Below are 13241 nucleotides of genomic sequence, written 5' to 3' on the forward strand. Positions count from 1 at the left end.
TTTGTATGTTCAATCAACAAATATGCAAATAAAACAAGTTTTTATTTTAAACAATGTGACCCACCTGCACACACTAAGAATTCAAGACTTTGCTCTTTTACCCCAGCTTCTTCCTGCTGAATTCCAGTTCAGCTTTTGTCCAAGTCTTGAGCTCCAGTGATGATTCAGCACCCTAAAAAATTTCTGCACATCCATCAAGTGTTTCAGAGAGGTGGAAAACAGCACTTCTGAAATAGGCTGCTTCCCAGCTCAAAGGTGTTGAAGGAAAAGCAAGATCTGGAGTTTCAGTGCCATTCCCGAGATACAATTTGACAGACATGACATATGCAGGCCACTGCAAAACATGCTCAGTAGATGTTTTTGCACATACAGATATGAATTTCCAAGCTACTGTCTAATCATTTGCTCATTTTCAGGTGTCCTTTCCTTCTCCACCCTTTTATCACTCTTTCAAACCAGTTAGGCCAAGTTTGTGTGTTGCCTTCAAGCTTTCAAGAGTGCTCTATGCAGTTAAATAGAAGAGGAGGTTCAGGGGAGACTTCACCACTCTCTCCAACTCCCTGAAAGGAGGTTGTAGCCAGGTGGGGTTGGTCTCTTTTCCCAGGCAGCTATCAGTAAGACAAGAGGACATGCTCTTAAGCTCTGCCAGGGGAGGTTTAGGTTGGATATTAGCAAGAAATTCTTTACAGAGAGGGTAATCAGGTATTGGAATGGGCTGCCCAGGGAGGTGGTGGATTCTCCATCCCTGGAGGTTTTTAAGATGAGACTGGATGTGGCACTTAGTGCCATGGTCTAGTAACCACAGCAGCAGTGGATAAAGGGTTGGACCTGATGATCTCAGAGGTTCTTTCCAACCTGGCTGATTCTATGATTCTATGAAAGACCTCCATTTGGACTTACAAACCCCTGATAAATCAAAAGCCTAGGTATCTGGCTCTTCCCTTTTGGGTGGATATTCCAGCCTGGAAGCAGAGAGGAGTATGTGGCTCCTCACCTGAACTCCAGAAGAGATATCAACTGTGGAGCAGCAAATTCCGTCCAACAGCATTAGGAATAAGTTTGCAGAAGACAGCTCAGAGGGGATGGCAACTCATCCCACATAAAATCCAGACAGCTGTACTTAGGCTTCATGTTACCAAACTCTCTGAGCACCTCATCAGCCCAGCACCATTAAGTACATGACTTTCCTGACATAGAAGACCCTGAGGCTCTTTTACGAATCCTATTGATCTCTCTCGACTACATGAGAGCATGTGCTGTGTGCATGCCCTTCCCAAGCACAGGAACACACCCCTGTGCTCATATGTATAGGTGGTCCATGCATGCCTCCTGAGTCCCCATTTCATCCCTGTACTTAGGTGCTTCAGTGTAATATGGACGAGAATGAAAACAGACTTCTGTAGATCTGAAGGGGACTGTGGGATGGAGAAGAAATGTTTTTCTTCTGGTTGTTTTCTTCCCTTGAATTGGCCCTGATATTCAGGAACATGACTAGCACAAAAAATTATAGGAAATATTTAGAACTACAATAAAAATGTATTTAAGCATAAGGAAATGCATTCTCTGAACATTTATTAAGCATTAAATTTCAGTGAACTTGAAAAGTTTTTTTTTCATTAGAGATGCTCAGGGCAACTTAAGAAATGTCTTGAAAATTGTTCAACTTGAGGCTGAAGCAAGCAGCTTTGCTTGTTGACACGAGCACACAAGAGGTAAAGTGACAAAGAGAAAGAACACAACAAGCCCAGCTGTCAGGCCTACGAACAGTGTACAGCACCAGAAAGGTCACTAATATACTCTAAATCCATTGCAGCATTTCCTGGTAATCTTGTCATACTGAAACTCTTGCACAAAAACCTTTGCCTTCAGGGCCAGCAGATCCTTCAACAGCCTCCCAGATGCTGCTAGGATTCATTTGCTGTCAGGTACCTTCCTTCCCTCTCTTCCTCCCCCCTCCATCCACTCATAGAAAAAGTCTAGAGAAAACAAATGTCAAGCCACGTTTTCTGTGCAATTGGGATAACAAAGCATTTCAACCCCAACATTTACTAGAAAGGTGTTCACTTGACATGTGATGTCTCCTCTGGTACTCACACAAGTGTCTCATGACAGCAGGCCAAATTCCACATTTAGCTGTAGATAGTGGGTACAGCCTCACTCTGAGGGCAAGAAAGCAACATCCTCTGCTACCTGGCATTGTTGTGAAAAGGTCAAGTGAATAGAGGCTTGGCTCAATTCACGCAATAGACTGGTGCCTGGAGCTTTTGATACTGGCACACCTACAGAGGAGCTCAATCCACGCATGAATTGTTTGGTTATGGTTTAGCCCTGTTGTGAACGTAACAAAACCAGTGCAACATCAGCCTTCTTTAATCCAGAAAAGCATTTGCACTATTAAAAAAATCTGGCTGCCCAGGGCTCCAGCAATAATGTGACTGGGAAGGGGGGCTCCAGGGGAAGGGGGAATCAGCATACTAGTCTGTGCAATACATGCTTAAGCCAAGGCCAACAAACCCTCACTTCCATAAGCAAAATGTTTAGTTAAAATTTTTAAGGAATTTGATTAAAACAGAAAAAGAAAAGTTGTGTGGCTCAGTAGTCATCAGCTATAATTCTGTATTCCACCATAATCAAAGCAGGAATGGCCTTTTATTATTTATGACAACCCATACTTCATACTTTGCCTTTAAATGCTGACTGCTGAATTTCAGCCACACTCTAGTAAAATAAGGAGCAATTCTGCCAAATTCCCTTCCATGGTCTTCATTTGATGACAAAATAACAGAGGTACCATAATTCACTTGCTATCATTCTTTTCTTGCTAATGTTTTATTCAGACTGAGCTTCATTAATAAAGACGAAACTTTGGACTCATGACTGCTCCATGTTTACAAAACATACAGGCTCCTTTACATCTTGGTTAAGCATGAACAACCACTGAACACACAATTTCCTAAAAAAATCCTGCATAACAAAATTGCATATTTTGAATTTTTAAAATTCACTAAACAAAATTTCACTGAGTGAACCCTAAAATCTGTTTGCCAGCAAAGCATAAGTCAACAATGGATGTTGGGACCATCCAAGAAAAAAACTTAAAACTGGACTCCAACACACACATCCTTCCCATTAAACAAGCAAATAAATACACATTCATACAGAGTAATTTGCTCTAAAAATGCAGGTGCACATTTTAGAATAAGTTTTGGTTTCTCAAACAGTACTGTGTCACAGTAATTTTCCATTCCAGTAATTTTCTTTTTGGTGGAACTGGGCAGTGATTTCTTACTGGACAACAGAGAACAATAGTTAACCTGGAATCTCATGATTTTGACACAAGTCCAAATACGTTTCTCCACAGAGGAAAAATTACAAAGACAAGGTTGCCTTTTAAAGATAATAATAGTAATTAAAGAAAAAAAATAGCAGTATCACTTTTTAATGCCAGGTATTGGACCAAGGAATGGGACAGACTGCACTGCATTTTTAAAGTGGTATGACTATCAACATACTTGAGAAACATTTTAATACTGTACATTACAACAAACTATTTAGTTCACTTCTACACAAGTCAGCAAAAAAGCTAGGTGATCTAACATGTATGGCAGCTGAAAATTTAAAATGATAGTCACAGTCTAAAGCCAGAACAAAATCTTTTCCAGAACTCCTATTTATAAAAAGGAATGAACATACACACCATGCGCATACACGCAGGCAAAAATCTTGAGGTTTTACTTATTGCTCTTACACAAGGCTGCAAGCAGGCAAATGTCTGGATCAGAAATTAGGTCAAACATGCATTTCAGCAGGCACAAGAAGTACAGGAAGTTTGTATTAATGAAACAATGCACTGTGTTACGTAGTACAGGATGGTATTCTGCTAATATAATACTTACGTCATTAATACCAGATAAACTCCAGGTCTGCCTGTTGTATAATGTGTTATGCAGTGTGGTATTTTAACCTAATTTCTGATTTCTCTTTCATTCTGCACCTTCCATATAGGGATGAAAAGGGTAGTTTTTAAGACAGCCGTTCTTTGCAAACCTCAGCCTCAAGAGCTTCAGTTAGGCAGGTATGGCTGGAAGGAGGCAACGTTACCACCACTGCATCGCCAGGACCTGCTCTTTGACTGCCTTGCATTTTTGTGCACTCACTGACAACTCACATAACCAAATACAGAAGCTGGTGCAAAATGCATCAGCGCTGTTCTGGGAGCATCTTTCACCTATGCCATATGCTCCTGGTACACCCAGCAATTGCGACAGAGTAAGGCAGTAGAGGGTTGAGTCCCGTATCTGGTCACTTCCTCCAGAGTCTTATAAAAGGCAGGATTTTTTTGTGAACTGGCTTTCCTTTACACAATAAGCAGCATAGCATGGATGGCAGTAGAAATCTGGCTACCTACTGGCAACAACAGACTTGAATGTTCACAAGACACGTTTGGGAATACCTGCTGTTCCCTACTGCAACCAAATGAAACATGCTGCAGAGAGGTGTCCATGTAATTACAATGCTCACAAGCCAGGTTCAAGGCATACTGCAACTGGGCCTTGCATAAAAAAGGCATTGAATGTGTTATCTGAAAAGTTTTCTCTTTTTCTTTTTTCTTTTTTTTTGTGCTATGCTTTCATATGACAGTAGATAAAAATCAGCACAGTGGTTCCTCTCCATACATGACCAAATACACACCATAACAACTAAGCACTGTATATTCTATTCAGAAGTTAACAGGAATCAAGGAAGAAAACAGTGGTTTTGGAACAGGGAAGGCAAGAAATCCAGCATGAAGTTAGAGGTATGTTCCTGACAGAAGTCTTAGCTGAGAATGTTTATTGTGAACCAGCAACTGGATTTTGTGACATAACCAGAAAACTAAGGACGTCTATGGGGTAAACTTGGGCACTGCATAGTCAAAACTGTGTTATAATATGGCCTTGAGCAAGCTCTAAATATTAGAAACAGCAGTAGGTAGATGACAAGAGGACACACTTCAAAGGTTATGCTTTGTACTTGCAAAAAGCAGCAGTGCAATTCAATAGATTTTTCTGTCTTCTATAGAGTGCCCCTTGATTCAATCCCTAAATCTCACACAAATTTAAGCTTTCAGACTTGCCAATACCCAAATTCACACTGAGCTCTATTATGAGAAGTACTACTAAAGCTAGTGGGACTGCTTAAAGCAAGGTGCTACTGCAGTGAACATTCAGGAATTTGCCTTTTCCCAAGAAGTGAACTGCAAACGACAGGGGTGTCATGACACTCACAGGTGGAGGGAGACACTTCCTGTGGTTCTTTTCTTTCAAATCTGTCCTTATGAACATCAACATTTATAAGACTGAAATATGGGAATAGGCTCCACTATGCTCACCCAGACATTCTGATACCAGGACAACCACAGTAGTTTAGGAGGGGTAGCCCACCCATACAAGGTTAGGTTGGTCTGAGTTCTCCTCCCAGATACCGCTTCATCACTATTTATTACTAGATGATTGCATCAGTTGGGATGGTGAAGCTTCCTTAGAGGAACTCGTCTGTCACACCATTCATAGTTGCACAGTTGCATCTCCTGGGCAAGAGGGAGGCAAAATAGGTCTAAATTCTCTAAAAATATTTAATAAAACCCAACCTCTAGAAAATTAAGAACAATATGCTATCACATAATTTCAGGAGTCCTAGGACTTCTCACGATCCATTTCTTCACTAATGGCTATGGAGACCAGGTCATCAGGAAGTCTGCCAGACTGGAAGTAAAACAGCATGTCCAATGTTTACACTGCAAAGCCATCCTTTGCAAGAAGCCAGGTAGGTGGAACTGTTTTGGTTGCATTTTTAGGTATTCCTCCTAGCCCACTTTGCTTCCCTTCCTGGAAGCTCCTTCAAATAAAAGACGCTGGAAGTGCCACTTCCCTGTACTTGAAAAACAACAGCGAAAAACAGAGAGGTGAAAAACCAGACACCAAGGAAGGAAATGATTGCTTGTAAAATGCTTCCTTTTAAAAACTATTTTACAACTCCCTAACTTGGTTTAATTAATGTGCAGTTTAAAACATATAAAATGCCTTACCAGCATAACGATTTCTTGGTTTTACAAGTCTCCCTCCCTCCCCCCATTAAAAAATTATGCATGTGTGGTCTGGTATTGAACACCTCTCATACAGTTGCACGCCAGTTCTCATTTAATTCTACATGGAGCAGTTTTGATTTTAATCTACTGTGTTTAAAGAAGAGCCCATACCGTATAGTTCACAGTATAACCAGCTACACAGAGGTCTTTAATCTCGTAACACAATAAAAAAGATCACTGTAAAGTTGCAGTCCCTTTGATAAATGATTATGGTGACACATGCAGTCCTCCTCAGTGCCACTGCCGCCAGACACGGGACGTGATTTTCTCCGCGGGCTGCCGAGAGGCCTGAAGCCACGCCGCCGGGAGCCGCAGCCGGGCTGGCACACCACTGCCCCGGTGCACAGTGTCCTGCAGTCACTGGAGAAAGCTGCAGTGAATCGTCTCGCTCCACACCACCACCACCACCACGACTGACCCAACCCAACCCAACCCCCGGGGGAGCACAGCCCCCTCCCCACCTCAGCCGCAGGAGATCACCGTGAAGCGCTTGGAAATGCACGACATGTTGTGGAGGACGATGCCCAGGAGAAAGACCAGGACGCAGGCCACCAGGATCACAGTGCACACCCCAGACCAGGTGGAGCTTTTCACAGCACCTCTCCGGTCCGGCTCCTCCGCTCCCGCCTCGGCGGAAAGGCCGCCCTGCAGCGGCTGCTGCTCTGTGGGGATCGTCACCACCGTCAGGGACTTCTGCTGGCTGCCAGGCAGGAGGCGGCAGCCAATGTCTCCTGGCAGGAGCGCCCTCTCCTTGGAGAGGGGCAAGGGCAGCATGTAGCAGCCATTGCTGGGGAGTTTGATGAAGACAGGGGTGTGCTCCGAGGTGTGGGGGATCGCGATGACGGCGATCACCTCGGGGTCATCGGGCAGCTGTGACACAGAGTACCCCGGAGGCAGCTTGGTGATCCCGCGGCACCAGGGGCAGCGCAGGTCCTTCTGGCTGGTCCTCATTTGCTGCAGGCACACCGAGCAGCAGGTGTGCTTGCAGTCCAGCAGCTTGGGCCGCCGGCGGGGGCTGTAGTAGTTGAAGCAAATCTGGCACTCCAGCAGAGAGTCCTGGGACAGGGTCTCCATGGCAGCCAGCACAGGGAAGCCTTGTGATGAGCCTCACCCTGACACCCTGTAGGCAAGGGGCAGCAGCCTTCCCACCACTTCTCCTCAGGGCAGCACCCGCCTTCCTGACGCTGCTTCTCCTCAGGACAGCAATGGGCAGTGGCTACGGAAAGCACAGGAAAACCTCTGTCCTGAACCTTTCAGTACCTGAGACAAACAGAAAAATGTGAAGGAAAAGGTTACTCACAAGAACTAGTGGGAACAAGAGTCCAGCTAAGGCAGAATGAAAATCATGACCTTGTTGTCTGGTGGGAGAAACAAATTTGCAACCATCAGCTAGAAAGCATCTCTCCACTGGCTTCACCAAACAGCCCAGTGGAAAACGTTCAGGTCAGTCATCACTAGGTCTCTCTTTTTTTTTTTTTTCCTCCAATTTCCCTGCAAACAAATTGCCATCAGCCCACCAGTATGCCTCTCCAGTTATGTTTATGTCCATAACACAGGTGGCTGTAGTTCACTAGCCAGGTCCTTCAGAACTCACTCCTGCCATATTTCCAGGACTTGTCAGCCCTTCTTGCACCATAACAATTGTTCTCATTAAATCTTTTAAACCCCTGAGGATTCGTAGTTATTTGGCTCAACCGCTAAGTCTGCATGAAAGGTGGGGGAAAGAAAAAGTTTGTTTAAATGGAAGCACTTCCAGAGGCTCCTGAACTTATGCCTATGCATGAATGACCAACGAAGTAACTATACTGAAACACCTACATTTGCGCATAATGAAAAGGAATTGTATTATTTTCAGTCAAATCAACTGTTTGCCTAGGTACACAAGCAGCTTGTTGAACATTGCCCTCTGAAACATAATTGTTCTCACTGATGAGAACCTCACCTGAGGCAAAAAGAGTTTAGACACAGGACCGCTGAATGCCATGAAGAACAATCTGATAACGCACTGAATTAAAAGCAAATTGTTACTTACTTGTTATAAACTATTCCTTATAAAGGGATTCCTTTAACAAATTCCCATTTCCCCACTTATCACTTACAGCTTTGCAAAAAAATGCATGTGTGTTTACTTTCACAGTGTGTTGTTTAGTTTTGTTTGATTTTGGTCACTCCAACACATGATTAATATGAAAAGGTGACATTTTTACAACATTTTGCATTGCCTTCCTTGATGAATTTGAAGAAGTATCAGCCTGAAATTGCATCCAGAGAATAAGATAACGAAAACCCAAAATATTTGCATGCTGACCTTTGGCCTTCTCTTGTTGCAATGTTATTGCTAAACTAGAGTTAAAACCTGAGGAATACAGCTGTCAGAGGACTGCTTCCTTTCCATACAGTAATGTCTTGCTCTTCTCCCCAGATCACAGTAACTAGGTTGCAACATACTAATCAATGGGTTATGTCAGTAAAACAAATAACGCAGTTCAAAACGAGAAGGCAGGCACAGACGTGCGGTTTGCCATGCAGGACAGCACTCTGGACCACGCTGTCCCATATCCTGCTTCTGGAAGTTACCAGTATTTGAATAGGGAAAACAAAAGACACGTCATCTCTTCAGATGCTAACAACTGATATCACTAACACTGGCAGAACTAGCGCTGCTGCTGATTTCATAACAGCAGTGGATTTTTGGCTCACAAGATGCTTCAACAAACACTCATTGACAATCCTGACTTAAGAGAGAGCAGGGGTTGTAGTTACAAAGGCAGGAGCTTCTGAAACGCATATAAGAGCTGAAGGTGGAAACAGCACATGCCAAACACGCAAACAAGCACTTCTAGGATGCTCTGCCTCAACGTGGCTCAGAGGTCACCATTAGGAGAGACCCCTACCAGCATGAAGCCAGCATGGGCCCAGCAGCACCTGGTCTGCAGCACCACTGTACCACACAAGACATTTAACAGACATGCCACATGTACGGGGTGCTGAACACTGCTGCAGAAGGGGGTACACATCTGCTGCCTGTGTGCAGGCACCAAGGGAAAGTGGAAGAAAATGAGGAGAAGTTTTATCTTCTTTATTCTATTCCCTGTCACTATCTACACAGCCCTGTGGTACAGGCACACACAAAGGAAGAGTGTCAGAAAGGGGCAGACACACTAAGAGACTAGCATGCAGCTGAGAAAGAAAAATGGGAGAGCTATCCACGATGCTGGGCAACTCCCAGCTGAAAAAAAAACCAACCAAACAAACATTAAGAGACATAGGCCAGATTAGAAATTAGTTATAGGAACTCAGGAAGGAACCACAGAAACTATCAGATCTAGTTTGCAGTCACAAGCAACCCAGGAGGTTTATATTTTGGACAGAAGTATCCATACAAAATCTTCACAGTTACGCACTGTCCAAGTCAAAGTTGAGCACGGACATTACAAGACAACTCTTACTGCTGTATGTGCAAATCTATTTTTAAAAAATCTAGGTATAACAATACTTGCAGTATTATTATGAGAAAAAGCGCCAATGCCTAGAAATTCAGAAATTAAGGCTTATCATAAAATGGCCTGGGTTAGAAAGGATCTAAAAGATCATCTAGTTCCAAACCGCCTGCTGTGGGCAGGAATACCTTCCACTAGACCAGGCTGTGAGAGTTCCATCCAGCCTGGCCTTGAACACTTCCAGGGATGGGGCATCCACAACATCTCTGGGCAACCTGTTCCAGTGCCTCACCACCAGCGCATTAAAAATTTTTTCCTAATTCTAATCTAAACCTATTGTCTTTCAGTTTAAAACCTTTCCCCCTTGTCCTGGGACTATTATGCCCAAAGAAAGAGTGGAGGTACTCTTTCTGCAGATGTAAATCAGTACCCCGCACAGAAGTTCTGCCCTCCACATTTTGGATGTCAGTGAACGGGTTATGGAAGTTCTCTGACCTCATTTAGCCATTACCTACAATCATCCCACTTCACTAATAATGGTAAAAGTAAAACAGTTTCTATTGATGTGAACTGTGATTGGGATTAAGACAATTTTTCTGACCACATCCCTCATCCCTGTCCCAGCGACATCCTTACAGCAGAAGATTAGTGCTAGGAGAGAACGAGATGAAGTATTTGGAACTGAAGAATAAAACACAAGTCACTTCCAGGCAAACAACACCCTAAGGAAAAAGAAGAAAACCCTTCTTAACAAGATCTAAGCTGGTCTGAATGCTAAGCAATGCTATGAAGCATTTCTCCAGAAGGTCAACATTTTAAAGCATTAGTGCAACAAACAGGAAGAAAAAGGAAAAGAATGGAGATAAAAGGTTAAAACAGAGCTCACCACCTACATGACATAAAGTGTTCATACTTTACCAAAATGTCTCAAATAATAATCAGAAATGTACTGTGCCAGGTCAATAGTAACAACCAGTAAGCAGGGAGATGAGGATGAATCTTTCAGAACATGACTAAAGACAAGTTAAAAAGTAGCCACAGCCATCTAACCCCTTGGCCTTTGCTGACAGTGCTTTGTTCAAAGGTTGGACATGTAGCTTCATAGGTGCAATATAACGTTATTTCCAACTACACTCTTGCATTCTGCTTCAGCTCAGTTTGAGGATAGAAGTAAGTCAAGCCATTATCTACAGTCAGAATCAAACTGCATTAATATCTATTTGATAAATTTCGCCACAAGTAGTCAGGAAGGAAAAAGCCATGGAAGCTCTCTCAGTACTCTTCTACCACTTTGCTTTAATAATTATGCCAAGAGGAGCAAATCTCCCCTTGGACAGGAGACTGAACTCTCTGGTTTGTGTTCAGTGCACCCTCACACCAGCTGAAGGTACTGAGCTGTCACAAGTGAACATCTCGCTCACAGTTTACTCAGACTGAACTCTTCTCTGTGCTTCAAGAATGAAGACCAAGAGGCAGCCAAGTTGCACGAGGGCACCATTGATGTCAACCATCAGCTAAAACCACTGTTGCGTCATTATTTGCTCTCTTCACACAGTGACACCCAAAGTGGGCAGAGGGACTGTTGACAGGAAAACAGAGGTGGGGGGAAGCAGAAAATACAGTCAGGGATATTTGTAGGTCTCTGCAAAAGAGACAGGTTGTATGGATGTGTGGATAAGGGCATACATGTGGAAGTGGGGCTGGGTAATACAACAGTGAAACCACACACACAGACAGAAGCAACTGCAGTTGCAAGTAGTGACCCTGCCTGGCACAAACCTGACAACAACTGGAAGCTCTTCAGGGCTGAGATTTACCTAGTAACACAAATAAAAACTAACTGAATATGAAAACCCACAGGCTCCAAAACTTATGTGTCAGAAAGGTGCAGCTGAAGCAAAGGAAGCAAGAAGAGACAAACCATGAAAAGAAGCATCAGGAGATCTCTCTGCTTCCCACACACCCTTTTTCCCTTGATGTGCATCTGCCCAATATCCATTAGGTTGCCACTGGTAGCAAGGTGAGAGATTCACAAGCAGTTACAGAGACACGGGGAGGTACCTGCAAAGCTGATGACACCTGAAGCAGACGGTCACAGTAAAGCCAAGTGCTCGAGAGCATGGCACAAAGGTCCCCCCTGCAGATTTAGGATGTCCTCCACGAGATTTTAAGATTTGAAAAATTATGGTATGACTCAAGAGCAATAAAGCTCTGGAGAATAAAACAGATATTTCAGCTGTTTGTCAGTCATGATATCTGTTCTGTCAGTACCTTGCTGAAGGCCACGGATGAGCCCCAAGTTCTCTTTGCTGGGATAAGGAGGAGACCAAGAATGCCAAGGCATTCTGCTCCTTAATCCTCAAGAAGCAGAAGGCACATTTGTTGCTCTTGCTGTTTGTAGCTTCCTAGTTCAATGTAAGGAGGTGCTGCGGGAGGTGAACAGATGAAGGTTGCTGTAGGTGCAACAGTGAGAGGAAGAAAGCACAGGTTTGCTCTGCACAAACCCTAACTATAAACTAGTCACCAACTGGCCAGGTCAGAAAAGATTGCTATTTTTGCAACCCAGAGCAAAGACAGACAGTGGACATCCATGACAGAAGCTGTACAAAAAGTAAGAAAAGACAGTCATTAATGGCAAATCTTTGCCTAGAGACATGATACTTTTTCCATGTAAGGACAGCTCCAGTGATATGAAGCAATGGAAACCACAGCCTTGAAGGGGCGCTGCCTTCACTGAAAGACTCAGAACTATCTTCACACATACTTTCTAACTTACTAGGGCCCAAAATTATATTAAGTTGAAAGCCCAAAAAATATACTTTAATGATGCCTGTGCAATCTATACAATTCACAGAAGACTAAACATCGTATCATACTTTGAAAGACTGGCTTCGGGGCATGCTGATGTAGTTAACTGATCACTGAGGGAAAGCCTCAAAAACTTTGCATAGACTCATGCATGGATTTAGGTGTGATCTCCTTGCTGTACACCAAGGTTATAACAGACTTCCAGGCAAGGCACTGCATTGACGATACTTCACCTTTCTGAAGGAAGGTTCATTACGTAAACTCCCCAAACACATTAAGAATTCTTTGACAGTATTACTGAGTATGTATGATTTATGATGAAGAAAGATTCATTCATTTCAGGTGCCCTTAGGCTGTAAAGGAGATGGGGTGAGGAGGGAGTGCTGTTCTCAACAGGGGAACTAATTGCAAGAATCATCTGCTCACAGATATGGAAGGAAATGTGTGCTAGAGTCACTTCAAATGAGGAGGAAGGAACATATTTAATATTTGGAAGCATTTTTTCTACAATAATTCAGCATCCGTGAATGTTTTTCACAAATCCTTGTTTGGGCAAAACACTCCAGGGCTACTGCAAATGCTCAGGGCAGACTACCTGATTTCCCCTGAATATCCTTCACTAAATGATCCTATTTATTTTTAGGCTGTTCTGTAGCACTAATTACCATAGTAACTGAGAAGAGCATGACGATTAATTAATTTATTCATCACAACAGCCTTGTTAAGAGAGACGTATTATCATCATTATATTCTTTCATCACCTAAGAAAAGAAGTGCTGAGATATGAAGCAATTGGTCCAAGGTCAAGCAAGTACCACCTAGATTGCCTCAAAGTCCCTGGACAACTTCATCACAGCTCCACTTCT

General features: G+C 43.2%; 1 protein-coding gene across 12 annotated transcripts in view; it reads right to left on the bottom strand.

Moving 5' to 3' along the window:
* Positions 1-1537: 1537 nt before the first annotated feature.
* RNF152 (ring finger protein 152) overlaps positions 1538-13241 on the bottom strand; it is a 45331-nt gene continuing 33627 nt past the window's right edge. For 9 of the 12 annotated variants that reach the window (XM_050321838.1, XM_050321867.1, XM_050321822.1 and 6 more), the window contains exons 2-3: positions 6589-7387; positions 1538-6487 (exon numbers count right to left, since the gene is read on the bottom strand). In XM_050321838.1, coding sequence (XP_050177795.1) covers positions 6590-7201 — 612 coding nt within the window. In that variant the 5' untranslated portion in view covers positions 7202-7387 and the 3' untranslated portion in view covers positions 1538-6487; position 6589. Of the gene's footprint in view, positions 6488-6588; positions 7388-7477; positions 8034-8069; positions 9011-10460; positions 13166-13241 lie in introns of those variants that run through there. The other 3 variants (XM_050321876.1, XM_050321902.1, XM_050321884.1) reach the window with 3 other exon arrangements.

This window comes from Myiozetetes cayanensis, unplaced genomic scaffold, assembly GCF_022539395.1.
Source record: "Myiozetetes cayanensis isolate MyiCay16 unplaced genomic scaffold, myiCay2020 scf1, whole genome shotgun sequence".
NCBI lineage: Eukaryota > Metazoa > Chordata > Aves > Passeriformes > Tyrannidae > Myiozetetes > Myiozetetes cayanensis.